Below are 25,189 nucleotides of genomic sequence, written 5' to 3'. Positions count from 1 at the left end.
CAGGTCTAAATACACACAGATTTGTGCAAATGTGCAGCGCGAGCCCCTCCAGGCCCGCTGTGCGTATTCCTCTCCTCCATCCATCTGCCTTCACTCCGGGTCAAGCTGAGGTCTTGTTTTCACTTGCTCGGGATGAACTGTGGGGAACGTGACCGTGGCCCGCGTGACTACAGTCCCTGTGTCCTCTTTCTGCAACAGACTGACACATAATGCACGATGCTACACTGTCACATGCACTTGTTGCGCCGTGGATTCTTCTGGTAGACGCCTGAAATCTAGACGATGATGCACAACATACGCATTTGTATGAACGTGCTGTTCAACTCTTTAGAGAAGAGAGGTGCGCGCGCCTCCCGGTCTAACTGGTCACAAGACGGAACAATGGGAAGTAAAACGACCCGGAGTTTCCCTCAGGGGCCTCCGGGACATCACGTTCAACTCGATGTTTGTTTTTTTCCTTTTTTCCCCTACTTTTTGTGTGTGAAAGGGACAGGTCGCAGCCTCGCGGAAGTCTCGCGGCCTTATCGAGGGACTTGGGAGTCCTTCCATTTTCATCCGCGGAGGAGCTGAACGAGTGATCCGATACTCGGAATTTATTAAAGGTCACTGCCGCTGAATCAGTGGGGGTCTAATCCTCATCTCAGTATAACAACCCATATAAAGCATGGATAGTGTAATGCTGGCAAGAAACACCTGATGCTGCTGTTTTGTTAAACACACATTATGATTCCACTGCAGGCCGCTTGTTTTTATTGTTGTGTTTTCAAGGTTTAATGCGTAAATCACACACAAGCTGCAGAACTTCCACCTTCAGCAAAATGTCCCTTCTGTTAAAGGGACTCAGCAGGGAGACGTGCAAACAAACTAGAAGCCTGATGTGCATCAAGTTATTCTACTTTCGTTGGCCATTCCTGTGGCATTAACATTGGACTTGTTGATGCACTGCTCTCCTTATTCTTTAGTCCATGCAGGCTGACTCCATAACATATCCTACTTCATAGTTGTAATGCTAACAGCGGAGAACTTTCTGCAGATTTAAAAGTATGTGTGTAGATAAAGTTGTTTATGCGTATTTATGATGAGGAAACACTTGCGTAATGACTGAAATACTGCAGAAATGGGTGTTTTGGGTGCAACAAGCGGAGCCTGCAAAACGGACTTCGCCCTGTCGGTGACAAACTGAGGAGTGTATTTATATGTGTCTGAATAGAAATCCCCTCCTGGTGCCAGCTCTCTGTATGTGTGCTGTGTTATTCTGAGTGACAGTGTTCTGGAAATCCCCCACCTAGTAGTCGTTAGCTCCGCCCCGCTGCAGCAAAAGGCATTTACAGCCTGCTGCGCAGCTCCGCCCGCAGACAACCAAGCGCACCTCGTCGCGAACGAACAAGCAGCCATGGCCCTTCACCGGACCAGTATATTAAACCAAATGGATTACAGCCGGGACTCTAAAGAAGGGAAGCCGGCCATGTCGACGGAGGAGCGGCTCGACAGCGGCCTGGACTCGCTGAAGGAGGAGGACTACCAGGCCGTGGCGGCCGAGATCCGGCTGCTCCACTTGGAGTGCGAGCCGCCGCAGCAGCAGCAGAAGAGTCCCGCGGGACCCGGAGAGCCACACGAGTGGAAAACGCAAATCACGGAGGACGGAGACACGTAAGTCGGACCACGAGGAAACGTTAAAAGAGGGAGGAAAACATAATGATGCACGGGGATATTTGCGAGTTCTCGGATTGTAACGTCACGGCCCGAGGAGCAGGCCCCGTCGCGGGTCTCGGGGAGGTAATTTGATCCCTTTCCTGTGGGGAATGTCTGCCTCCAGTCTGTCATTACAATGCAAAGGAACAGGCCCCGACTGGGTCCGCGTTGTGGCTCAATGTGGCATTTTGGGCTTTAAAAAGCAAACAAACGACGTCGCAGCAGTATTAACAGTCCACTTAACGGGTTTAGTTGCGGTCAGGCACCGCGGCGGTGCACGTAAACAAAAGGCTATTATCAGGGGGGGGGGGGGGGGATCTACTATGGCCGCGGGTCAGACTGGGAAAGTCCCGGGCGCGCCGCCAAGCTATCCGACCGACGCGCGCTCCCGTGGTGCGAGCAGGGGAGACAGAAACAACAACAAGAAAAAGAGTACCTTAAAGTTACGTAAAAGACACTTCTGCAATGCGTGTCTGTGGCTCGCTGCTGTCACGAGGCCAGGGAGATAACAGTTAGGGTGCAAATGTGCCTTTTGTTTCTTAAATAAAATAGGAACAGTTTATTCGCCGAGAAGTTCATTACAGCGTTGTAACTTTTCTCAAGGCGCGTGCACACGTGATGCGCTATCGCGTTAGTTGAACAACGTGACTTTATTAATGAGGCCCGTTTAATATGAGGCCTGAGATCAAGTCACATAGATAGGAGGAGTGGTTCCCAACGTGGGGTCTGGGGAACACTCGGAGGTCATTTAAATGAGGTCGTGTTTGTGTATTTGAACAGCTTTTATTCGTCTCCTCAGGCTGCTCCACCTGGCCATCATCCACGAGGCCAAGGACTACATCAGAACCATGATAGACCTGTCCAAGAACACAGACTTCCTCAACACACAAAATGACCAGCGACAGGTATTGAAGAAGGATCATCATCATCATCGTCACGTAAAGAACAACAAGACTGTCCTCTGACTTAATAACTCATCTGCCTCTTCCCCTCACGTCTTCTTGTCCTAGACGCCGCTCCACTTGGCAGTAATAACAAACCAGGCGGACGCGTGCCAGCGCCTGCTGGTGTCCGGCTGCGACCCCACGCTGGTGGACGACAGCGGGGACACGCCTCTTCACATCGCCTGTCGCCACGGCAATCTGCTGTGCTTCAGCGTCCTCACGCAGAACTGCCAGCCGGAGCATCTACACGCTGTGATGGCTGCCTGCAACTACCACGGTGAGATTGGTGTTTCTTTTACAGACCTTTTGACTTTCATGACATAATGGGAAACACGCCTGTTGACATTGAAACTATGCCGGTTTACTTGGAACGGAAACGTTTGGATTCAGCAGCTAAATGACTATGTTTTGACATTATTAGAATATAATGTTCCCGCAGCGGTGGCAGTAGTTTCCCGTCTGTGGTGGCCCACCCTCGGTGCATGGAAACAGGCCAGAGGACTAGTGGGCACAAAAAGAGCAACTTCTTCTGCCTGTTATCCCTGAACACTATGGTTAGAGGGGAGGAAACATTTTAGGCACGCAAGGGGAACGGCATAACACGTTCACGCCATCACTTCCTCAAGACAACCCGTCTATTACGTGACTTGTGATGTCGGATGCTAAGGCTTCAAATGGAGTATAGATAGACAAGTCGATTTTTTTCTTTGGACCTCGTGCAGAAGTCTGTTCTCTAGTGATCAGCATTAACATGGATTGTCCATGCAAAAACGATTTGTCGCTTCCTGAATCTTAATTAATTTGAGACCCCCCTTTTTTGGAGGCTGGATCTTTTTCTAGAAAGCAGCAGGTATATACATATGTTTATTGCTGATCTGGTGTCAGCTGTTAAGCTCTTCCTATGATGTTTTCTTGCAGGTCAGAACTGCCTCCACCTGGCTTCAGTTCAGGGTTTCTTGTCACTGGTGGAGAACATGGTGGATCTCGGAGCTGACATTAACTCAAAGGTACACACAACAAAGCTATATTTTGAAAATACACACTTAAAGACACTTATGTAGTGTATGATTGCATGGTACATACATATAACACAATATTGGGCTCTCCCGTCCTATAGGAGCAGCGTAATGGCCGCAGTGCGCTGCACCTGGCCGTGGACCAGCAGAATCTGTCGCTGGTCAAACTGCTGCTGAAGAAAGGGGCGGACCCCAACCTCCTGACGTCCGGAGGCCACACCCCCTTCCACCTCACCTATGGCCGCGACGGCGACGACATCAGGAAAGAGCTGTACTCGCTGACTGATCCCGACCTGCGGGAGCTGCCCGACAGCGAGGAGGACGACAGTGAGGAAGACAACGCCGACGAGTCCGACGAGGAGGTGCGTGTTGAGAATGCGGAGCTGCCGCCGTAACATTTTAAAACGAGCTCGCTGGGCAGTGTGTGACCTTCTTCTCTCGTGTGTTTGCAGGTGGGTTATGACGACATACAGTGGAATGGACATTAGCAGGAAGCAGCAGGAGGAGGAAGTTACAGAGGCAGGAGGATGCGACGATGACGGTAAAGGACAAGAGAAAGGGCTCGGCTACTTCCTGTATCAACGTCACACGGTGTGTGAATGGCGTGTGCGCGGCCGCCCGACGGAACAGATGGACAGGAAGCAACAACGAGTCCGTTCCAGGCCGCGGGAGAAGAGCGAACGCGCCGAGCTGCGAATACAGGCCGACGGATTTAGTTATGCTGTATGATGAGAGGATTGCTCGTATTCTGTGGACAGCGCGAATCATTTGTCAGAAAAAAACAACATCCATACGTCCATCCACACAGATGTACCTGCAACAGCTCTGTTGTATGATATTGTAAATGCTGTGTATACAAAGATGTATTTTTTATGGAAGCTGTGAATGTGTACAGTTGAGCATGTTGTATATGTCAGACAGCAAACAGTCCAGCACACTCCAGTTAAATTAAAGACACTCATATTTAACAGTAAAACAAAAGTGTGATCATGTTTGTGGGGATGGGTGACGTGGGGGATGGCATGAGATGCAGTAGGTCACTAATGGCATGTAGTTTGGAGAAGGAAAAAAGTTAATTCTGGTAACATTGCAAAAGAAAATCCTTCCAGAACTCAACGTATAATCACAAGTGCCTGACGATATGACGGCAATTATACAAGACATTACTTTTACCACGTGCCTTCTTTAGCCGCCGTCAGTGTGTCTGCTTCTATAAATGCCGACGCATGACAGCTGAGTTGAGATTTTAACTGCTGCCTTTTATTTTTGTCATGCAGCAACAGGGCCGATAACCCGCATTCCAGTGAATGAGGAACTGTTGGCCAATTGAGCCTGCAACTTCCTCGTGCGCGTATGTGTGTGGAAAGAGATAAGAAGCACAATGGGGATGGTGAGGCTGGTTTTTTTTTGGGAGGGCTGGGTTAAGGAGGAAGGAACAGGAAATTCCCAGGAACAGAACACTCAGCTGTTGGCGACATTCCTGCTTTTCGTTCCTCCATAAAGGGAATCTCCGCCGAACAACAGGATGCTTCAGTCCGGCTCAAGGGTGGAGGCGAGGAAGGGAGTTTTACTCCAGTTCTAGTAAAATAATAAATATCCAGCGTGAACCGTTAGGGTGCTAAATTACGCATGTGAAATGATTGTAATGCAGATTGAGTCAATGTCAAGCAGCTCAGTGTGTTGGCTTTATGCACTGCAGCTTTATAACAGCTGTGAATACAAATAAAAAATATATTTTAAATACTTGCAAGACCCTTTTAATGGACCTACGAATGTACACAATTTGTGTAGATCCCGCAAATACTGGCATTTCTCCAGAAACTACTTTTTGAACGCAGCTAGTATTTTTTTAACTTTAGCACCTTTTGAGTGCAGATATAAAACAAAATGTATTTAGTGTCCTTCCATATAATACATCCCAGTAATAATATTACTTGCACATGTTGCTCTCAAGTCTGAAATGTCCGCTTTACATTTACATAAAATTTCCAGACGTCAATACGCAAAGAAAAGAAAAACGGGGAAACTTGAGTGTCTGGTAAAAACATTGTGTTTAATAGAAGTGCAGTAATGTACAGCGGTGGCGGCAGAGACACAGAGGAGGGGATGACACCATCAGGGGTTTCCCGTTGACCTGAGCAGACCTAAAGGAGGGTTTTACAATGACGGCTGTCTGTGATGGAAGAACTCCAACAACCGTTCCCCTGAGCGTCGACATCACCCTGAAACTGGGGGAGATGCACGTCGCGGCAGCCCTGAGTAATTAAGATTGAAAACTCTGTTGGCAGTGACTCGAGAAGCTGCCGAACAACAAAGTCCACGATTGTGAGACGTATAAAGAGGTATTGTGCTGGAGCTGTAGTGGTACCCCGCCCCGTTTTTCCAATCTGCTCACGTCACGCTCATCAACTGTCATTTGAGCCGCGCTCCATCCAAAGGGGCATGTCGGACTGATGTTTCATGTGGTGGACTGATCAAACATTTCTGTTCCCGTGTCTCTCAACCCCACTGTGTGGTACACCCCATTCTGAACAAGATCATACCGACTCCTCATTAATCTTCCTTCTGGGACGAGAGAGACCTGGTGTATGGAGTAGGTGGGTAGGAGGGGGTTCTGGTGTTGCCGTTCATCCTTTTCAGAGCTTTCATCACTCTCTCTCAGACAAAGCCACCAAGTGGACATCAATCTCAGCCTCTGACAGAATCCTGGAGCACGAGCACACAAGTTAATGGTCATCAGTTTTTTTTTTTAGGCACACACATACTCCTTTGCTTTGATCTCATCTCTGGTTTTAGTTTTAAGGGGATCTCCATTACAATCAATTGTTAAAAAAAGCTCTGATGCCTTTTTAACAATGCCAAGACATTACCATGTTTAAGCAACTTTACTTTCTTGTGTCTATCAATGTATTCACTCCTTTTGTGTGAGGAAAACACTCACTTGAATTTAGACTCTTTTGTAGTGATGACTCCCACCTCCAGCTCCGAGGGTTTGAAGTCGATGGACAGAACGCCTGCGAGACAGGAAATGGCCGTCTGTCGTGAAGGGAGAGAAAGTTGTTAAGAAGCACGACAGAACGCAGAGGAGAAGGAAGTAAAATCAAACCTTGCATCAGAGCAATGGACGCCCTTGGAAACGAGAGCTCATGGTGTCAAATAATCGGGAAAGATGGGACATACTGTGTAAAAGTGCGTTTTAAAATCTGTTGGCATTTTAACGGATGTTAGAAACAAATGAAGCCACGGCAGATGCATTTGTCCACCCGCTCTCCTTTTCTACCAACAGATCCATGTGACATATTCCAGTTGTTTGCGTTGAGTTATTCTACTCCCAAAGGGAGCACATTAACATCTGGGAAATATTAACAAAATGTCTATAAAAATAACACATTTTTAAGTTTTTATTATATCAGGATTCTTGCCGTGCCTTATTTGTGTAACTGCATCGACGCCTGCGAGCGATTGGTTTTCACTTCAGCTTTTGAAAGACCCACAAAGGAGTGTAGTGACATTCAGCATGGTGACACAAACTCCATGTCATTGTCTGACACCCAAACACACCCCCGCCAAAGAAATTCCCAAATAATTCTGTGACATTCAGCCCAGATCAGTCCGGCTGCGTGTGCGCTACCTCTATGGTCTGCTGATAAGTCCAATCCAATTTCTTTTTGACTTTCTTCTCGAGGAAGCTGGTGGCCTCCGTCTGCTTGACTCCAGCTGCCGTGGCCTTAAAGCCACAGTAGTAGCCGGCTGGATCACACTTATACAGCTGCGGACCCAACTCTTCATCCAGTCCGACCACCATCATACCTTGGAGGTAGGATGCAAGGCAGAGTGGGAATGAAGACAGGACAGTAGACATCTGTAAGGTTTTAAAGGTATGAAATGCAAATTGCAGCTGCAAATATTTTGTCCCGATATTCATAATCAAAAAGCGATGAAACACAGTTTACACAATGTTTTTAACTCTCTGACTAAATCGGCTTTCAGTATGGAGCTCAATACATCATAAAGTAACGTTATTACAAAAGCTTTGACCAGCTGTGGTCATGAAGGAACAGATATCATTTTGTAAATGGAAGACAACAAGTTTGAACATTTCCACCAGGTCCGTTTTGGTTGAAACAAGAAACATCTATATAACGCAAACGATCATAAAGGGCACACATGCACACTACTCACAGCAGCCGAGGGGCCTCATCTCAGCGTTCTGTGTGTAGACCTGCGAGATGTCTGCCAAGCGTTTGCATAACATGTCCACGGGGATCTCATAGCCGTACTTATACATCCAGTTCGCCGCTTCATACCGTGCCCTCTGCACCTGAGACCTGCTGTCAGCTGGAGGGATGAGGAAACATTTAGGACTGGACAAAGTAAACTTCTTTGCACAAATGCATAGTAGAAATGGATGATTCCTTCCTCTCAACATGGTTGTCAGACAAGACAGTCGCTAACCCATTATATAATTTTAAATTACGGCAACGAAAAACAACAACCAAGCAGACGATGAGTAATCACCATCGGATGGACGAGACGTTGCGTACCTGTCATTCCAGTCATAACGCAGCCAATGTGCTCTGTGATTCTGAACATATGTGAGACCGTCAACGAGTCCAGCAGCTTGTCCTGAGAAAAACACAAGACAAGGCAGAAAGAGATGAACACCACAAGCAACACAAGCTGTGGAATCTGACCACAGAAACATACGTGTGTGTGTGTGTGTGTGTGTGTATACTTACTGGAACTTTCTTTTGTGTGACAACCACGACACAGTCGTTCCCTTTGATCGCTACGGATGTCAGTCCTCCCTGGTTGATGGCTTTGAAGGCATACTCTGGAGACAGATAAGAGGGAAATGTTTCAAATCCATGACAATTGTGTGCAAACTTTATTTTCAAGTCAGGATCCTTGGTAGGTGGTTTTACATGCAACTTAACTTTACATGCACAACTGTTACAGTAGTATACAATTTCACGTTGTAACATATGGGTATGTTTTTTTTTTGATGTGTCACAGGTTTTATTTTGACAATGTTTCAACATTATATACAGCTCAGTAATAATGAACATAAATGGTCATTGTAAAAAATTAGTATGAATAACATTGTGAGCTGGGGGTCAGCAGCATGTTAAAGTTGAAAGTCTTATGCAAACGTCTATCTGAATATAATGTTAATGCTAGCATTGCACAGCTAAATGAAGCTATCTAAAAAGCTAGCACAACTGCAGCAAAACAAACCTGCTGGTAGTTAATTTCCACACATAAACATCTATTTGTAGTTAATCACATATGAGTCTCGTGCTGACCCCATCACGATGAACTCATTTTCTACACAACAACGCGCTATGAATGGGCTAGCTAGCTCCTGCTAGCTGTTAGCATTCGTGATGACAGAGCAGGTTGAGTTTGGTTCATTTCCCTCACGAGCGTCACTCACCGACTTGGTAGAGTCTTCCCTCCGGGGAGAAGATGGTGATGTGGCGGTCAAACCCTGCACTCGAGCCCCGAGACATGACGGCTGGAAATAACCTTAAACGAGTCTAGACTGAAGTTAACGCTAAACCGAGAGGCGACAGAGCCAAAACAACGCAAAGCATCTACACCGGATGTGACCCGTCCGACTGGAAGCTTCCACATCCGGGTCACCGTCGCAGCTGTGTCGTTCACAGATGTCACCGCTGACTGACAACCCTGCATTTTTGCAAAGAGGTGCAAATCGGATCAAATGTGAACGTCCCCCATGTCTCAGAAAATGTATTGAAGAGTGACACTTAGTTATTTGTTGTACAAAGATTGTATTTATTTACAAGTCCACAGTTAAGCTTTGTTTGTGATCAGTGCTTTGCGGTGAGGCAGAGCCAGCGTTGTGGTACTTCATAGGTGCTCCGGTCCTCTGTGTCGTCGTAGGGAATGTGCCACGAGTCCGTTGACGTCTGGATAATGGTGTCGTAGCTGGTAATACTCTAAAACACACAGACACGGTTGATTGTTATGCTTCTTTCTGTCATTCGTTCCCAATCATCAATTCTCTCTCAGTACTCTCCTCCTCCTTCTCCTCGTGCTCTTCTTCCCTCACCTGAAACCGGACTCTCCTGCCTGCTACAATGATGCTGTCCAGCACCAGCTGGTGGCCTCTCTGCCATTTGAAGAAGAGCCGCCGGGTGGCTTCGTCCGGCAGGCAGGCTTTGTGGTCCCTCATCAGGTCCCGGCTCACAAACCGACAGTGGTTGCCAGAATGCAACGTGGCATACAGCAAGAAGGGGTCATCCTCCGAGCTGATCAGAAACACACACAAAAAATATCTCAAGAAAAGAAAGGTTGTAAAAAAAAAATTAAAAAAAGAGATGCAGTCAAATAACAATGTGTTGACCCATAACATGTGAATACAATTAAATCAGCCTCCCACATGCTGCTCCTTTTTTTCTATGGAACATATTGCATGGTATTTTTTATTTTTAGGTGCTCACATGTTTTCAGTGAAGAAGCAGTGAGCCTTCTGCTGGATGAGCTTCATGTTGTGTCTATCCCAGGACCTGGAGGCCTGCAGCATGTGTTTCCTCCCCAACACCAGGACAGTCAGGCCCTGACCCACCAGCTCTAACACCACTGCCAACAACTTAAACACACACACACACAACTCAACACTTTTTATATGACAACATAATGTAGAAGCTCCTAAAGGACTAGTACAGACACTAGATAGGGACACGGGTTTGTCTGTTTGTTCTTTTGCTGCATCTTGTGGCCACAGAGCGTCTGAAAAAGATGCAACATATTTGACCTTGAAGCGAAAAGCACAGACAATTGACACATAACAAGCATGATAGACAGATAGATGTGGGCAAGCAAGTGGGCTAGGTGTTATAATCAGGTTTGGCCAGTTAAAAAGGCACCATGTGCACCTCCTACTCTCTCTCTCTCTCTCTCTCTCTCTCTCTCTGTGCAGGGGATAGTCATAGTGCAACCAGCAGAAAACTCCCCGGGTTGGACAGACACACATGTAGGAACAAACCACTAAAATCTAGACGATGAAACTGTGTGCGTGTGTGTGTGGAGACAGGATTCTGAAAAAAAAACCGTTGGTCTCGCAGACCCTGTAAAATATTTCTGTCTGTCTTCTGTCTCTTATCTTCCTGTTAGATCACATTTTGCATGCACATGCGTTTTCTTACCGTCTCTGACTGCCTGCTTTTGTCCTTGTTGACGTTGGCCACATTCAGCCCATCTACGACCACATCGAACGATGGCTTCCTATTCACAAACGTCTTGAATCTCTCCAACTCCTGAACAGACACACACATAAAAAGACATAGTGATGTATTGAGTCAATGGAGAAGAGATGAAATAGATAAAAAAAAGTTAGACCTGAATGTTGTACAAAAACATTAGGTTTTACACTGCTTGACATTATTGCCTTTTAAGAAGCTATTAACCACCACAGGGAGCAGACAAATACAGGGATTGTGCACTATGACGGTATCATCTTCTAGGGTCAAACAATGTCCGTCTGAATTCTTGGTCCAATCCATCCACGTGGATGTGGAGATATTTTACCAATCAAGGAATTAATTTGACCTCAGGAGGAAGTTAGGGATTGAGTCCTCCTCTACGGGACCACAGATGACACGGCAACCTAAACCAACACGTTTGGGTTTCGTGGCTCATTATCAGCAAAAGGTAAATGCCTTATAAGCTGACAACTTGACTGACGAGTTCCCTGGATGTCTGTATAAATATGCACAATGCTGACAAAGTACAGAAGAAATTCTGCAGAACTCTCCGACTGCAGCGTCAGGCGCTTGTTCCTTATCGCGGCCGTGGAGCGTATCTGAACCCCACCTGTAGGCTGACGGGCCTGATGGTTGACTGCTTTTCTCACTGACTGATCACAGGCCTGCCAGTAATACGTCTACTCAGCCGTTCCTTCTCGGTGCTGTGTTGGGCAGCTGGCAGCACGTACAACAGTCGGCCACACTTCTTATACTTACTCCCTCTAAAGGGGGCTAATGAACAGTCTATGAATAAAAAAGTCTGCACCTGAAAAAGCAGCTAAATATGTTGGAGTCATCTGTTGAACATGACCACAGCAGGTTTTCTGCAGTGCGGGGAATGAGGAAGGCTTGGTCTGTGGAACAGCTTTGTACCATAATAGGCAAGCAGTGCTGCAGCCTAGAATAGGCCTCCAGCACGAAAACAGTGTTAGTAGTACTTTCACTTTTAGATAGCAGCAGTATGGAAATAGGTTTGCAGAGAATTCCCCTGGACTTGAAACTTGACTGCGTGCCCGCCACTATGAACGCAACCATGAAAATGTAAAAAATAAATAAATAAAAAAGGTAATATTCCTCCTCCATGCTCGAGATAACGCGCCTGTTGATGCTGCACTGTTATTGCTTTCAATTTACTAAACCCACACAGATGTACAGTACTTAAACAATAATGTGCAGATTTACATTGGAGGCAGGGGAAAGAGAGATGTGTGTTTTGGGTGGGAGGCGAAAGAAAGAAAAAGAAAAAGACAGATAGATGATGGACAAATGGAAGTGTGGCAATGAAGAGAGGGACTGGCTACGAAGGAGAAAGGGTGCACAAAGAAAAAGAAGAGGGAAAAAAAGAAAAGAAAGAAGGAAAGATTAAGAGCAGCAGGAGGAGTAAGAGAGACACAGACAGACAGACAGACAGACAGACAGACAGACGGACAGAGAGAGAGAGAGAGAGAAAGAGAGAGAGACGGAGAGAGATAGAGAGACACAGAGAGAGAGAAAGAGAAAGAGAGAGAGACACACAGAGAGACACAGAGAGAGAGAAAGAGAAAGAGAGAGAGAGAGAGAGAGAGAGTCCAGTATAATTATCTAGGGACTTTCCAGAGCCGATATGTGAAACCAGTTCATTGTGCTGCTGTGGATAATATAAATGCTTAAAACACACACGCACAAACACACGCACACGAGCATAGAGTGTCACTCAAACACCGTTATTACAAAAAATACACAGTAGTATTCTGTATATAGTCCATAGCCTACAGTATTATTACTGAAGGTACAAAATCATTGACTGACAGCTATATTATTAGCTGTATATATATATATATATATATATATATATATATATATATATATATATATATATATATATATATATATATATATATATATATATACATATATATATAAATACATATATATGCACATATATATGTATATATACATATATTTTTTTTAACATTATTTGTGATAACATCTACTTATACTATGCATCAAACTCCCATTCTATAGTTCAGAATCCATATTTGAGTAAAAGTATGCCAAAATAAATGTGACTCAACTGGTTTTAAATGAGTCACATTTAAAAAAAAAAGTGGACTGTATTAATTGTATTATGCAATATATGTTAAAACTTCTGAGGCTTGTGTTTTGTCTACGCTGAACAGCGTAGACAAAAAAAAGGAAGCAAATGTGATAAAACAATTGAACCTTTGGGAAACTTTGGGTGTTTTCTTTTCGTTTCCAAGAACACTAGAACTATTACCTAATATAATCTAGTGCACTGCATTAGCAATGGAAAAAAATAAACTGATTGTCACAGGCGTTAATAATATAATAATACGCTTCACAAAAGGTGGGGCATAATGGCCGTTCTGCTCGTTTGCATTAAAGTGCACAGGGGTTTTCTCGTTGCAGTGTCAAAATGCACGACTTGAGCTCAGCGTCTCACGCATCTATCTGTTTGCTGAAATGACATCATCCTTTTTCCCAGCGGGCTTTGACGACTTAGTGATCAGCACATGCAGACGAGGACAGCTGCCCTGCTGTCGCCCGTGCCTCCCGGCATCTGCTGCTTCAGCGTGGTCTGAAGCGCACCGTTTGACCCTTAAAAATAAACACATTGGGAATTCATGAACTTAAGCGGCATGTCTGCCTTCCTCGTTCCGGCTCCTCTGCGGGAGGTATCTGTGATCCAGATTCACATGGTGCTCCAAATGCTGGAAATCCCCTCAATTTAACTAACTGCACCAACAAATTCCCCTTGACTACCGAAGAGCACAATGGAAAACATTCAAACCGTCTCTACATACATAAATGAGCCATGGCATATTATTCCACTACATGTTATTGATGTTGACACGTTTCTGATTGGAACTATTTCAAGTGAATAACTTTGTTTGCGAGTGTATTTTTGTTAGCACTTAGAAAAATACAGCCAGTAAATTCCAATCCAATGAAAAGCTTGTGTCTCTCCACGTAGACTGTGGATTTATCTATCCCAGATACGAGCATTATCCCAATCAAATCATTATGAATAGACAATAAAAGACAGAAAAGCTCAGACTTTGAGGATGGCAGAGACGTTTTGGCGGTATCGCCCTCTGTGTCAGGGACTAATTATTAAATATCAAAGCGGTGCAGAGAATCCCACAGAAATGAGTCTCTAAACCAGAGAACATTTGAAACAACGCCTCAAAGGGGATTCTGATCAGATGCTGTTTAACGCTCAGTTAACTGGATAGCGCAAGTAGCAGAGTTCACGAAGCGGTTTCAACTAGCCCCAAAGGCGATGACGCCATCTAGCAGAAGACGGAGAGAAGGAGACTGAGAGCTAATATGCTATGCTGTTGACAGATAAACCTAAAAATAAATGCTGGATTTTTGGTTTAAAAATAAATAAAAATTCCCATAATTCTAGGACATAGTGGAATTTTCTTTATTTAGGACGTGCTATTTCCAATTAGCTCATCCTAAATAAATTTAAAAAAAACATACAACAGAAGGAACATTGCTTTGTGTGTGCGTGTGTGTGTGTGTGTGTGTATGCGTGTGTACCTCCGGTGTAGTTTTTTTAAAAACATCTCGTCCCTCAATGATGTCAGCCATCACTCTGTTTTTCAGCTGTTGGTACTCCTCAGCAGTCAGCTGGATGGACTCTAACTCCGACCCACAACAGTTACACACACCCCTAAACGCACGCATGCACACACGCACACACGCATTCATAAATGGCATATACAGGAAACACTATTCAGCTAATGCACAAGTACAAAGATTCATGTTTTGGTAGGAAGAGGTGTGGTTACTTTGGGGTGGGAGTGGTCCAACTTCCTGTCCATCTCTGCCCCGTGAGACTGAAAACACAGAGAGAGACACAGAGAAAAGAGACATGAGAGCGAGAAGTGATGGGTTGTTGAGGTGGATAAACATGGATGAGATTTTGTTAGGTTCATACAGACAGGAGAAAAAGACTAAACACTGGCTTTATCTTCTGTAGAAGGAAAATAGGGGTTTAACCCACCTCAAATGTATTCTGAAGTTGTACCTAAATAAAACTCACCAGTGCAAAATTCAGCAACAATGTTAACTCAAAATCAGAGTTCATTGACCACATTATGGTTTTGAAAACAGCCCCTTTTCACGACTGATGAGTTGTGTTTCTATATTTCTAAAATTACATCATTTTTAAAGAGTTTGCCGCAGGAGCTAGGTAAATCATATAGAGTGCGATCAGCCTTCGTTTCCCACCTACAGCCTCAGAGCCTGTATCGCTCTCTTGTACCTCTCAAACCACGTCTTGATGCCGCTGGCGAGTTCGCTTTCGGGGTAGATCTGGTTGTTCCTCATGTGGAGCAGAATCCCCAGCAGCCTCTCCCGGTGCTCCGACTGAGACACGGCTTCAGCCTCCTTCCCCTCTACCTCCTCAGTCTTCCTCGCTCCCTTGTACAAAGCGACCCAGGTCCCCTGGTGTGGGCTCAGTTCGTTTTCGATCAACTCGTCATAGAGGGCCCAGGCCGTGGCCGCGTCGCCATTTGACATCGCCGCCGCGATGATATCGCCGTAATTGCGCGGTGATGGGGTAAAAACCTGCAAGGACACCAGTGAAAACCAGGTGACGGCAGAGAAGGGAACGCTGTGTCCTCCAGCTCCGATATGATCATTATTTTTTTAGCTCACCTTCTTCATCTCGCATAGGATGCCGATCGCTTCCCTCCACCTCTTTGTGCGGCTGAAGGACTTGATGAAGAGGCTGGAGGCTCCCGTGTCCAGAGAGGGGAAACTTCCCTGCATGATGTCATAGACATCAAACACCTCGGCGTCGTGGCCGCCTTTCACGCACATCGTCAGGTACCGCAGTAGCAGCTCATAAGACAGCGTCCCCGTTTCCATTGCTACAAACGACAGCAGGGACCTGTGGTAGGGTGGTGGATATACATTGACATACCTTACTCATATTTTCCTCTATTTGGTTATTTGAATTTTAAATGTTAATGCTCAAACTGTAAAACCAACAATTGTACCTAAATAAGAAAAGAAAAAATGTGTAATTCAAAATCACAGACACACAAACACACTCGTCCTGCACTCACTTGGCGATATCGAGCTCTGACCCGGACTTGAACAGCGCACACATCATCTGGATGTCAAAGCGCTGAGAATTTCCCAGAGACTCCTTCAGCGTCCTCCAGCCAGCGACAGAGAGCGGCCGGTCGGGAGGCTGCACCTTCACTGTGAAACATTCATGCTTCAAGTGAGGGAAATGACACAATGGTTCCCAAACGCTTTCAAATATACAATTAGGCTTGGCAGTTTAAGTGTCTTTTGAGCAAGTACAAAAACAAATAGGAAAATAGTGTGCACAAACGGGCAGAAAAACACAAGGAGACACAAGGCTGAGTGTAAAACGTTGCCTTTAAATAAAGCCGATGGAGTACTACCTTCTCCTCTACTTGGCCTCTCTTTAGGCTCCGCAAAGGGCTGCTCCCAGTCCCGAGGCGCTTTCCTCTTCAGCATCTGTGTTATCCGCTTGGCCGTCCCGGCAGCAAACACAGATTTTAGGGGAGACGTCCTCTTGCTGCTTCCATTCCCAACACCATCCCACAATGCCACCTCCCTGCGTCCGTTGCTGCTACTCTCGACTCCCCCCTGTCCACCGGCCTGTCCACTGTTCCCCCTGTCTGTCTCTCTGCCCCCTGGGGTCAAGTTGGTGTGTCTGGTGCACAGAAAGCGGGCCGAGAGGGGCAGCTGTAGTGACTTGCACAGAGAAGTATTTAGTGTGTAGAAAGCTAAACTTCCCTGGTAGATGAACGGCTTGAATGGTTTTAGGCATTTTCTGACTTTAAATATCAAGGTGAAGCCCATGTTGGCCTATGGGCTTGTACTTAATGTAGATATTCGATTACTACACTGTACTTCAATTTTACATTAGATATAATCCTAATTTACATAATACATACACACGGTAGAAATATGTAGTTGTTAAACAACTGACTAAAAAACTATCACATGCTGTGAGTTGCATGAATTAATAACCTGGAAATGAGCCTGCTAATAACCTTGCTGTTCCCCAAAGCCTGCAGATACTTCAATATCCCTCTCTCGCTGGTTATATACGTAGGTACAAGTCTTTAAATGCGACTCACTCTTCTTTTCGAGATGCAAATCAAATACAGCTCTTTTCTTTCTACAACTTAATCGGTAAACACAAATGAGGGAGCAGGAGGCACGACTCGAGGCGCACAACTGACGTCATCAACGCTTGACAGCTGCGTTGGTGAACTGTCAAGTTTGTAAAGACAACCAGCAAAAGACCGGAATACGCAATTTGGTTTGAAAATAAAAATATATAAATACTTTAAGGAAGTTAAAAAAATAAATTCAGCCCAAATTTAACTTCGTAAACTGTTTATGTCTCATTACGATTTTATGTATTATTTATACATAGACTTGAGGCTAATTTTCATGAATAGCTCACTTTATTTGTTAATATTTGTATTTGAATGAATATAAACTGTTTGGAAGTACATATACTTTACTGACTCGGCATTTGTGCGTTTGCGTTTCTCGAATGTACAAACATTATACTTTTATTCTGAAAGAAAAAATCCAAACCGGAAGCCATATACTTGCTGAGTCAGAAACTTGACTTCGACCCATTTCTGGGAGGCTTTAGTACACACGTCTAATTTGAACTGTTTTAAACTTTTGCGATGGAAAGGGTGTATTAACGAAATGCGGGATTAATTTCAGAGACGGTGACATTATGGCGACAGACCAACAGCCTCAATGGGTGGACATTTTGAAAAGGAGGTTGGCGAACACCAAAAAAGGTGAGACAAAACGTAAAGTAACGTCTCGTGATGGCTAACGTGAGCTCCTTTTTGGCTTCACAGCTTCGTTGGTTCGCTGAATCAAAACTAACGTGTCTCTGTACAGATGACAGAAGCGACGAGGAAAAGAGAGCCGAAGAAACGGAGCTGTTCAGCAAATACTACACGGAGTGGAAGGAAGGAGGAGACAAAGACAAGTCCTACAAGAACATCCCACGGTTTTACTACAGGGTATTACTTCAATAACGTCATATGACACGTATAAACCCAAAGGGAAGTGCTCCTCTGCCAGACAGATGATTAAACCCTCTGTGTCTCCAAACAACACGAGCACCATCCGCCAAATAATCATGTTCCATAAAAATATGACATTTCTGCCCCCAAATAATAAAACTTCAAGATTAATTTGGACACGGTATATTATTGCAGGGCACCATATTGTGATAATGATACCTGACACCAGAACTTAGGTGGTGGTGATGATGATGATGATGGTTTTCTGCAGCTACCGGCAGAGGATGAAGTATTACTACAGAAACTGAGAGAGGAATCCAGAGCCGTCTTCCTCCAGAGGAAGAGTAGAGAACTGCTGGATAATGAGGAACTACAGGTAAAACACACAGACACACACACACACGCATGCACGCACTCACACACACACACACACACACACACACACACACACACACACACACACACACACACACACACACACACACACACACACTTAAAAAGGAGTCAGTCACAGCACTGACTTCCTTCTGCATGAATAACAACAATCTGCTTTGTTGTCTTTTTGATCTTTCACTTGGTCTTTTCCGTAGAACCTGTGGTTTCTGCTGGACAAGCACCAGGTTCCCCCGGTGAGCGGGGAGGAGGCCATGATCAGCTACGAGGCCTACCTGCAGGTCGGGGAGAAGGCCGGGCCCAAGTGCCAGTAAGCATCAGGAAGTAGAGGTGTAATGAGTACAGTGCGGTTTGGGTGAAACCATATATTGTGCCTGTCTTGTTTTATGTCTTTGTTGATTGCGCCAAGGGATTCATGCTGGATCAAAAGCTGAATGTGGAAAATCCCCCCCGTCGTCTTGACTTTATATCCGTCTGGCGTCATTGTGTCTTTGCTCGGATTACTTTATATTTAGCCAAATCCTAAATGCTTTGAAAAGGTGATTACTAGTAAATGCAGGTTGCTGTGACTACCAAAACAAACTTTTGAACCGGGAAGTGGACACGGCCGGTGAATATGTCAATGAGAGTCCACTATGGAGAGCAGACTGTCTTTGATGTGTGAAGCAGAAAATAACTGAATCTTGGAACGGTCTGGAAAAGTAAAACTCCAGCTTAGATAGCTGTATCTGGAGGTAGAAACGGGTTCAAAGCAGATATAAAAGGGAGGAAGACCTGACTTTTAGATGTAACAGAGTAACGTTATTAAAAGTAACAATTCCTCACCCCTTCTCTCCTCTCTTTCCTTCAGAAAATTCTTCACAGCCAGAGTGTACTCCAAGCTGCTCCTTAGTGACCCTTACGGCAGGATCTCCATCATGCAGTTCTTTAACTACGTCATGAGGAAAGGTCTGGACCGCAATTTTCTTGTCGACTTTATCAGTTTTTAAAAAAAACATGTTTATCAATAAGCAAAAGTCTGCAAAGATAAAAAGGATGAATGATTTCTTGAGAAGGCAGGACAACCAACAAAAGGCTTGTTATTGTCACCTGACCCAATATTTCAAGATATTTCCCTTGATATTTTAGTTTTTTACCTGGATTGATCTAAACTGGTGAATATCTTGTCACTGAGTGTTGTTCATGTCTCTTCTCTCTGTACATCTAGTGTGGCTGCATCAGACCCGGATAGGCCTGAGTCTGTATGACGTCGCAGGACAAGGCCACCTCAGAGAGTCGGTAAGCGTTTCAACCAGGTTTTTCCTCTTTAAAGTATCTTCCTTCCTTTTAGTAGTGACATTTTAAAAAGCCATTATTCTGTGTAGGATCTGGAGAACTACATCCTGGAGCTGATCCCCACTCTGCCTCAGCTGGACGGACTGGAGAAGTCCTTCTACTCCTTCTACGTCTGCACCGCTGTTCGCAAGTTCTTCTTCTTCCTGGACCCCCTCCGAACAGGTGAGCCTGAACCCCACATAGTAAAAAACATAATCTCTAAAGTAAAATGTAATGCTGAAATTTGGGTTTCAGAGCGGATAAGGACATGCGTGTCTGTTTTTTTCTTCTTCAGGAAAGATTAAAATCCAGGATATATTGGCTTGCAGTTTTCTGGACGACTTGTTGGAGGTGGTATTATTATTATTATTATTAATATTATTACTCTATCATTGATAAGATGTTATACATTTAGTTGGTTTCTACATTGCAAACTGGCAGTTAAAATCTAAAAAACATGTTTATTTCTAAAACGACAAATTCAGGACATTTTGTCGCTGTTACACAGATAAATGCTTTTTTTATGTCTTCAACCTCATGAGATTGTCCAACATTACGAGGCAGATTAATTTCCAAGCTACTCTCCCAAAACTTTAAAGACCGTCTTATGTTCTTTTTTGCTTTTCCTCCATCTGGGCTCTTAGCTGCGAGACGAGGAGCTTTCTAAAGAGAGTCAGGAGTCCAACTGGTTCTCAGCCCCCTCTGCTCTCCGGGTTTACGGTGAGAAAAACACCTCTGCACGAATGTCAAATCCAATGTTTCGTGGTTTCCCCTATTTCCGGATGTTTTGCATCTCTGCGTCTCCGCAGGCCAGTACCTCAACCTGGATAAGGACCACAACGGCATGTTGAGCAAAGAGGAGCTTTCGCGCTACGGCACGGCGACGCTCACCTCGGTCTTCCTGGACAGAGTGTTTCAGGAGTGCCTCACCTACGATGGCGAAATGGTACGATCATATACGCTACAGGTAGAAGAGTTGTGTAGCGGTCAATGCGGCTCTAGTGCTTTCCGACATTTCCTCTCCAACTCTCCGTCGCTGTTGTGTTGTCCAGTGGTGTTTTAATGACGCGGATTGATGCGCCGTCTCCTTTGTCGGTCCAAAAATCTTCATTTAAGATGAAAGCTTGGCGTAATTCTGAGTGCTGCTGGGTTTAGTAACAGTGTTTCTCTCCTCCTTCTGCTATCTCAGGACTACAAGACCTATCTGGACTTTGTATTGGCCTTGGAAAACAGGAAGGAGCCCGCGGCGTTGCAGTATATTTTCAAACTTCTGGACATGGACAACCAGGGATACCTCAACGTCTTCTCCCTCAACTATTTCTTCAGGGTAAATCTGTCCCTGTTTCGAGACCCTCTTTTCAAGGCTCGGACCGAGCTTGTTGCTCGTGTTGGTGTGTAATCGTACTGTTGTGTGCTTTCAGGCCATTCAGGAGCAGATGAAACTCCACGGTCAGGAGCAGGTCACCTTCCAGGATGTCAAGGTATATTATACACACACACACACACACACACACAGTTAGAGCGTTCAGCGTCACTATATGGTCTATTGGTGTTAATGTATTCCTTGTAGACAAAATATCCTACGGTCAATGTTATTTAAATACCATAGCCTGTGTCTGTGGTTCGTACTGGTCTCTTTCTTACACACACACATGCACACACTCTTTGTTTTGGGGTAAAACAACAATAAAGATGACCGTTTCCGAACACTGCCTCGTCCTCAGGATGAGATCTTTGACATGGTGAAGCCTAAAGACCCCTACAAGATCACCCTCCAGGACTTGGTCAACAGTTGCCAGGGAGATACCGTCACCAGCATCCTGATCGACCTCAACGGCTTCTGGACCTACGAGAACCGAGAGGTGCTGGTTGCCAGCGACAGCGACGGCAGCAACACAGCTGACCTCGACGACAGCTGAGGATGATTTTGGGGCGTTTCACAGAACTGAACTCTTACTGCTGACTCAGGTCCCCCTGGGTACGCTATAGCCAAGCGTCAATGTGAATCCCTTGAGGAAAGAAAGGAGGAAAGCAATTGCGTCATTTATTTTCTAGTATTTTCCTGTAAAGAAGACTGTTTTGTTATTGACCCCTCTTGAAATAAATATTTCCTTTTCCGAAAATTCCCAAATGTTTGGTCGGTCATTCACACCCACTGAAATCAAACGGGTGTGTGAAAAATCTAAGAGCTGCTGTTTTGAGATTTTGTGGTGTAGAGCTGAGCCACAAGAGGGACATTCATAAATTAATTTAAAGTTGTAAATGAACAATATCATTATAAAAAACTTCATGATTTTATTGCCTAGCAGGTGATAAACTAGGGAACTTTCTAAGAATTAACACAGGGTTGATTCCATGGGATGACTGAAAAAAGTAATGTTATAATATTTATAACAAAGAAAAAACAAACACCATCATATGAACGTTTTATTAACACAAAGAAAATATAAATATTCATTAAAGGTTTGTTAAAATAACTTTTGCATATATATTGGCCCTTTTTACACATAAATAAAAAGCATGGATAACATCCTTCATTGACTAGAGAAAGACATTCACCCACAACATTTTCTGAACAAACTCATTAACAAATGTCTTCTCGAGACAGATCATTTTCAATAGAGGCGTGATAAACACCGCTGCTCTGAGATCCGAGGGCTGTCACCACACAGCCACGTCGGGGATATAAATAATCAATAAGAAGCTTATGATGGCTCGGCCTTGGCTTCATGCCTGCAGCTAAACACTCATATGAAAAGGCTTCTAGAAGGACACTTTAAGAATGAACCCTCAACGTGCGTACACACACACGCACGCACACACACACGCAAAGGCAGTAACGATGTATTCGGTTAATATCCCATTGTAGATTTAAGAATGACCACATTAACACATTTCTTACATGGAAAGAAAACAGAGGACCATGTCCAATGACTTAGCTATAATGCTTACCTGTTAATATTTCATAGAACGCCACATTTTAGCGGGCAGTTCTTATGCTCTGGAGGGAACCAAGCAATTACTAATTAATCTACAAAACCAAGCATCATACGTATGACTTGAGTTCTCAGATTAACAGGCCTCAGAGGTAATAACTAAGCAAACTGACATGAGTCCTGTTCAAAAAAGCAGGAAGGCACACTGGCCTTAAGGGAGTACTCGTGACTGTCAGAAGGCTGAAGCGGCAATAACATCGTTCCCTGCTTATCTAAATGGCTGGACTTGCGAAACCTTGGACTTTTACGTAGCAGGATTAACAGTCATAAACGCATTCACGCATAAGGCTAGTGCAGTCACTTTCGCAGCCCTTTTCACTTTTGTTTCCCTGCACAGTGAACTAAGATTTAGTTTTATAAAATAAAAACGGAAATATTAATCTATACTGCTACATAATTTCAACGTGTGAATGTTTGTCTCCTGAGTGTCAGTCCTCAGGAGGGGAGAGGAGAGGGGACTTTGTTGCCGTCCAAGGTGTTAAGTGGCGGTTCAGGTTCGATATCGAAGCTGATGTTGACAAAGGAAGCTCTGGACGTCTCTGGCTGCGCCACGGTGGCAGGATGAAGATCCTCCTGCTGACCTTGTTGCTGCGCCGCAAAGCTCCGCTCCGCTATCTCGGACAGACGGTTCTCCTTCTCTTCCTCCTCCTCCTACAGGGCGGGGTGACACCAGTGTACATTGCAATTATTACCAGTATAGATTACTATTTGACACCTGTTGCTTGTTTTTTGCTCCTGTGCAAACAGCTTTTTCCAAACATATGACTTTGCTCACATTTGCATAGGAAATTGACACACGAAAATTTAAGGACGTGTCCTACCTCTTTCTTTATGCGGTAGTACTCATCAATGGCGTATTGGTATTTAGGAGAGGTGATACCGAACAGAGAAGCCAGCTTCTCTCCCATGTAGTCACACACTGCAAAAACAAACAAACACAATAAATATATTTTAAAGTAAAACATCCATGAAATCTCATGAGATTTCAGGACACAGTCTGATGCTGATTGGTCCTTGCTACCTGAGATAGTAGAGGTGCCCATTCTCCACATGTGGAACCAGAAGTATGGACCCCAGGTCAGTTTGGACTGAATTACACACAAAGCGAACATGGCTATTAGACCACACACATCCACTGGGCAATCAAAAAAAGTAAAAGAAAAAGAAAAAGGAACCCACCGTATCGACAGCAATGACGTCTGTCTGTACGGGCTCCTCCACGTCCTCCTCTTCATCGGTGCTGAACTCGTCCATGGTCTCTCCGCTGGCGAAGAAGATGGTCCTGCGGGGAACCCTCACATGACTCCTGGCAGAGTCCCCCATTTCCACCGTGCCGAAGTCTGTCGCCACTGAGGGATTCTGTCAAAACAAGGCGCTATATTATATCTGATCCCATCTCCATCACGTTTAGTAATAAACTCCTAAAAAAAGGGCAAACATAAAACAGATTACTACGTTGCAAAGTTATTTAACTAACATGATGTGTTAGTTACACTATGTACTGTAGCTATTCAGTAAGGAAAGCAACGTTAAAGTGAATCGAACCAAATGTAGTAACAAATTATCTCGCTAACTCGCCAGTTAGCTACTTTGTGTTTACTGATGGTTAGCTTCTTAGCTAAGCTAAGGAAGTACTTCGCAAATAATGTAAAACGTATTTGTTCATTTACAAACACAGAACGTGTTGAAAGTAGTTTCGCACGGACCAACCTTATCAGTTTCCATAGTTTGCTTCAGTGAAACGTTGACGTTAGTTAAGTATAACGACAAATCTGCCATCTCGGTCACTTCTTCCACCTCACCGCGATCCTGTTGTCTGGGTTGCGCCGGGACCACTTCCGTTATAATTCCTTCACAATAAAAGCTGTCGGCGCTAAACCCGTTTTGTTGCATATGTTCAGCTCTGCTGTCATGTACTTGGCTTTTCTTAAAGAAATCAAATAAATAATATAATAATACATGTAGAAAAATGAATTGGCAATAATAAAGGTTACTATCAATATTATAAACAGTGGCAGGGGCCACACAACTCAGGTGCTATACTGTACTTCTTTTTTCATTTTATGTTATGTTTATAGCTATAATCTCTTGTTACTCTGCAGATTAAGGTTATGAAAAAACCTCTATTGAGCATATTGATTTGGATGCAGTTTAATAAAGTAAATTAAACTAACCAACAGTATATAAATTAACATTTTATAGGTAGAATTAGCTCAACTGCAACCAGCAGGATACATCAATGATAATAATTACTGAACTAAAATTTTAAAATACTGACAGAGACCATTTCTCCTGTTTGTGGAGTATTTTTTCTTTTATACTTTAAATACATTTTGCTGATTTGAGTTTTTAATTTATTTTATAGTCTGCGTGTCGTTGTATATGTTTATAATCAGAGTTCAACCAGGATCTAATAAGAGACTTAGTCAACTCAGGAAATCCAGTGGGATAAAGATGTTCTGCTGGCAAACTGGACAATAACTGCTGGAGAAGAACTATGGTAAC

General features: G+C 44.3%; 5 protein-coding genes across 6 annotated transcripts; 2 read left to right on the top strand and 3 right to left on the bottom strand.

Moving 5' to 3' along the window:
• The first annotated feature begins 1,335 nt into the window (after positions 1 to 1,335).
• nfkbiab (nuclear factor of kappa light polypeptide gene enhancer in B-cells inhibitor, alpha b) lies at positions 1,336 to 5,350 on the top strand. Its single transcript, XM_068580865.1, has 6 exons — positions 1,336 to 1,650; positions 2,492 to 2,597; positions 2,703 to 2,913; positions 3,555 to 3,643; positions 3,754 to 4,014; positions 4,105 to 5,350. The coding sequence occupies exons 1-6, from the start codon at positions 1,394 to 1,396 to the stop codon at positions 4,138 to 4,140; spliced, it is 960 nt and encodes a 319-aa protein (XP_068436966.1). The 5' UTR covers positions 1,336 to 1,393; the 3' UTR covers positions 4,141 to 5,350.
• A 334-nt stretch (positions 5,351 to 5,684) lies between these two features.
• On the bottom strand, positions 5,685 to 9,278 carry psma6a (proteasome 20S subunit alpha 6a). Its single transcript, XM_068580954.1, has 7 exons — positions 9,090 to 9,278; positions 8,392 to 8,486; positions 8,197 to 8,278; positions 7,835 to 7,990; positions 7,284 to 7,462; positions 6,594 to 6,688; positions 5,685 to 6,358 (listed from the first exon to the last, which is right to left on the bottom strand). Exons 1-7 carry the CDS (start codon positions 9,163 to 9,165, stop codon positions 6,301 to 6,303), a joined length of 741 nt encoding a protein of 246 aa, XP_068437055.1. The 5' UTR covers positions 9,166 to 9,278; the 3' UTR covers positions 5,685 to 6,300.
• Positions 9,279 to 9,427: 149 nt separating this feature from the next.
• prorp (protein only RNase P catalytic subunit) lies at positions 9,428 to 17,147 on the bottom strand. Of its 2 annotated transcripts, XM_068580492.1 has the most exons (11): positions 17,061 to 17,147; positions 16,356 to 16,630; positions 16,008 to 16,146; positions 15,595 to 15,829; positions 15,200 to 15,504; positions 14,724 to 14,771; positions 14,473 to 14,605; positions 10,825 to 10,935; positions 10,120 to 10,268; positions 9,729 to 9,927; positions 9,428 to 9,615 (listed from the first exon to the last, which is right to left on the bottom strand). In XM_068580492.1, exons 2-11 carry the CDS (start codon positions 16,429 to 16,431, stop codon positions 9,487 to 9,489), a joined length of 1,524 nt encoding a protein of 507 aa, XP_068436593.1. In that variant the 5' UTR covers positions 16,432 to 16,630; positions 17,061 to 17,147; the 3' UTR covers positions 9,428 to 9,486. The 2 variants fall into 2 exon arrangements, with proteins under 2 accessions (XP_068436593.1, XP_068436592.1); XM_068580491.1 differs by having other exon boundaries at positions 16,356 to 17,147.
• Positions 17,148 to 17,542: 395 nt separating this feature from the next.
• ppp2r3c (protein phosphatase 2, regulatory subunit B'', gamma) lies at positions 17,543 to 21,819 on the top strand. The gene is made up of 13 exons (XM_068580488.1): positions 17,543 to 17,747; positions 17,854 to 17,978; positions 18,253 to 18,357; positions 18,572 to 18,684; positions 19,225 to 19,322; positions 19,582 to 19,652; positions 19,739 to 19,871; positions 19,984 to 20,039; positions 20,333 to 20,408; positions 20,498 to 20,634; positions 20,878 to 21,015; positions 21,110 to 21,169; positions 21,413 to 21,819. Exons 1-13 carry the CDS (start codon positions 17,681 to 17,683, stop codon positions 21,605 to 21,607), a joined length of 1,374 nt encoding a protein of 457 aa, XP_068436589.1. The 5' UTR covers positions 17,543 to 17,680; the 3' UTR covers positions 21,608 to 21,819.
• Positions 21,820 to 22,097: 278 nt separating this feature from the next.
• fam177a1 (family with sequence similarity 177 member A1) lies at positions 22,098 to 24,512 on the bottom strand. The gene is made up of 5 exons (XM_068580578.1): positions 24,395 to 24,512; positions 23,864 to 24,043; positions 23,706 to 23,772; positions 23,506 to 23,603; positions 22,098 to 23,335 (listed from the first exon to the last, which is right to left on the bottom strand). Exons 1-5 carry the CDS (start codon positions 24,461 to 24,463, stop codon positions 23,120 to 23,122), a joined length of 630 nt encoding a protein of 209 aa, XP_068436679.1. The 5' UTR covers positions 24,464 to 24,512; the 3' UTR covers positions 22,098 to 23,119.
• Positions 24,513 to 25,189: the final 677 nt, after the last annotated feature.

The sequence above is a fragment of the Clinocottus analis genome, unplaced genomic scaffold (assembly GCF_023055335.1).
Source record: "Clinocottus analis isolate CAN_PGR_092001 unplaced genomic scaffold, fCliAna1.0.p SCAF_17, whole genome shotgun sequence".
In the NCBI taxonomy this organism is placed as follows: domain Eukaryota; kingdom Metazoa; phylum Chordata; class Actinopteri; order Perciformes; family Cottidae; genus Clinocottus; species Clinocottus analis.
The sequence above is the reverse complement of the archived record's forward strand: the minus strand, read 5'-3'. Positions and strand labels throughout refer to the sequence as shown.

Bases quoted from the DNA above. Each gene is read 5' to 3' on its own strand.
- nfkbiab (XM_068580865.1), top strand. From the start codon at position 1,394: ATGGCCCTTCACCGGACCAGTATATTAAACCAAATGGATTACAGCCGG. The intron at 2,914-3,554 runs GTGAGATTGGTG...GTTTTCTTGCAG, and splicing joins GGCTGCCTGCAACTACCACG to GTCAGAACTGCCTCCACCTG. The intron at 3,644-3,753 runs GTACACACAACA...CCCGTCCTATAG, and splicing joins GAGCTGACATTAACTCAAAG to GAGCAGCGTAATGGCCGCAG.
- psma6a (XM_068580954.1), bottom strand. From the start codon at position 9,165: ATGTCTCGGGGCTCGAGTGCAGGGTTTGACCGCCACATCACCATCTTC. The intron at 6,689-7,283 runs GTAGCGCACACG...CCTTCACGACAG, and splicing joins CTTATCAGCAGACCATAGAG to ACGGCCATTTCCTGTCTCGC. The intron at 6,359-6,593 runs GTGAGTGTTTTC...CTCGTGCTCCAG, and splicing joins ACAAAAGAGTCTAAATTCAA to GATTCTGTCAGAGGCTGAGA.
- prorp (XM_068580491.1), bottom strand. From the start codon at position 16,779: ATGGGCTTCACCTTGATATTTAAAGTCAGAAAATGCCTAAAACCATTC. The intron at 14,606-14,723 runs GTAACCACACCT...GCGTGCGTTTAG, and splicing joins TGGACCACTCCCACCCCAAA to GGGTGTGTGTAACTGTTGTG. The intron at 9,616-9,728 runs GTGAGGGAAGAA...TGTGTGTTTTAG, and splicing joins GCAGGAGAGTCCGGTTTCAG to AGTATTACCAGCTACGACAC.
- ppp2r3c (XM_068580488.1), top strand. From the start codon at position 17,681: ATGGCGACAGACCAACAGCCTCAATGGGTGGACATTTTGAAAAGGAGG. The intron at 19,323-19,581 runs GTCTGGACCGCA...CTGTACATCTAG, and splicing joins TAACTACGTCATGAGGAAAG to TGTGGCTGCATCAGACCCGG. The intron at 19,653-19,738 runs GTAAGCGTTTCA...TATTCTGTGTAG, and splicing joins AAGGCCACCTCAGAGAGTCG to GATCTGGAGAACTACATCCT.
- fam177a1 (XM_068580578.1), bottom strand. From the start codon at position 24,463: ATGGCAGATTTGTCGTTATACTTAACTAACGTCAACGTTTCACTGAAG. The intron at 23,773-23,863 runs GTGGGTTCCTTT...TGTGTAATTCAG, and splicing joins ACGTCATTGCTGTCGATACG to TCCAAACTGACCTGGGGTCC. The intron at 23,604-23,705 runs GTAGCAAGGACC...TTGTTTTTGCAG, and splicing joins GGGCACCTCTACTATCTCAG to TGTGTGACTACATGGGAGAG.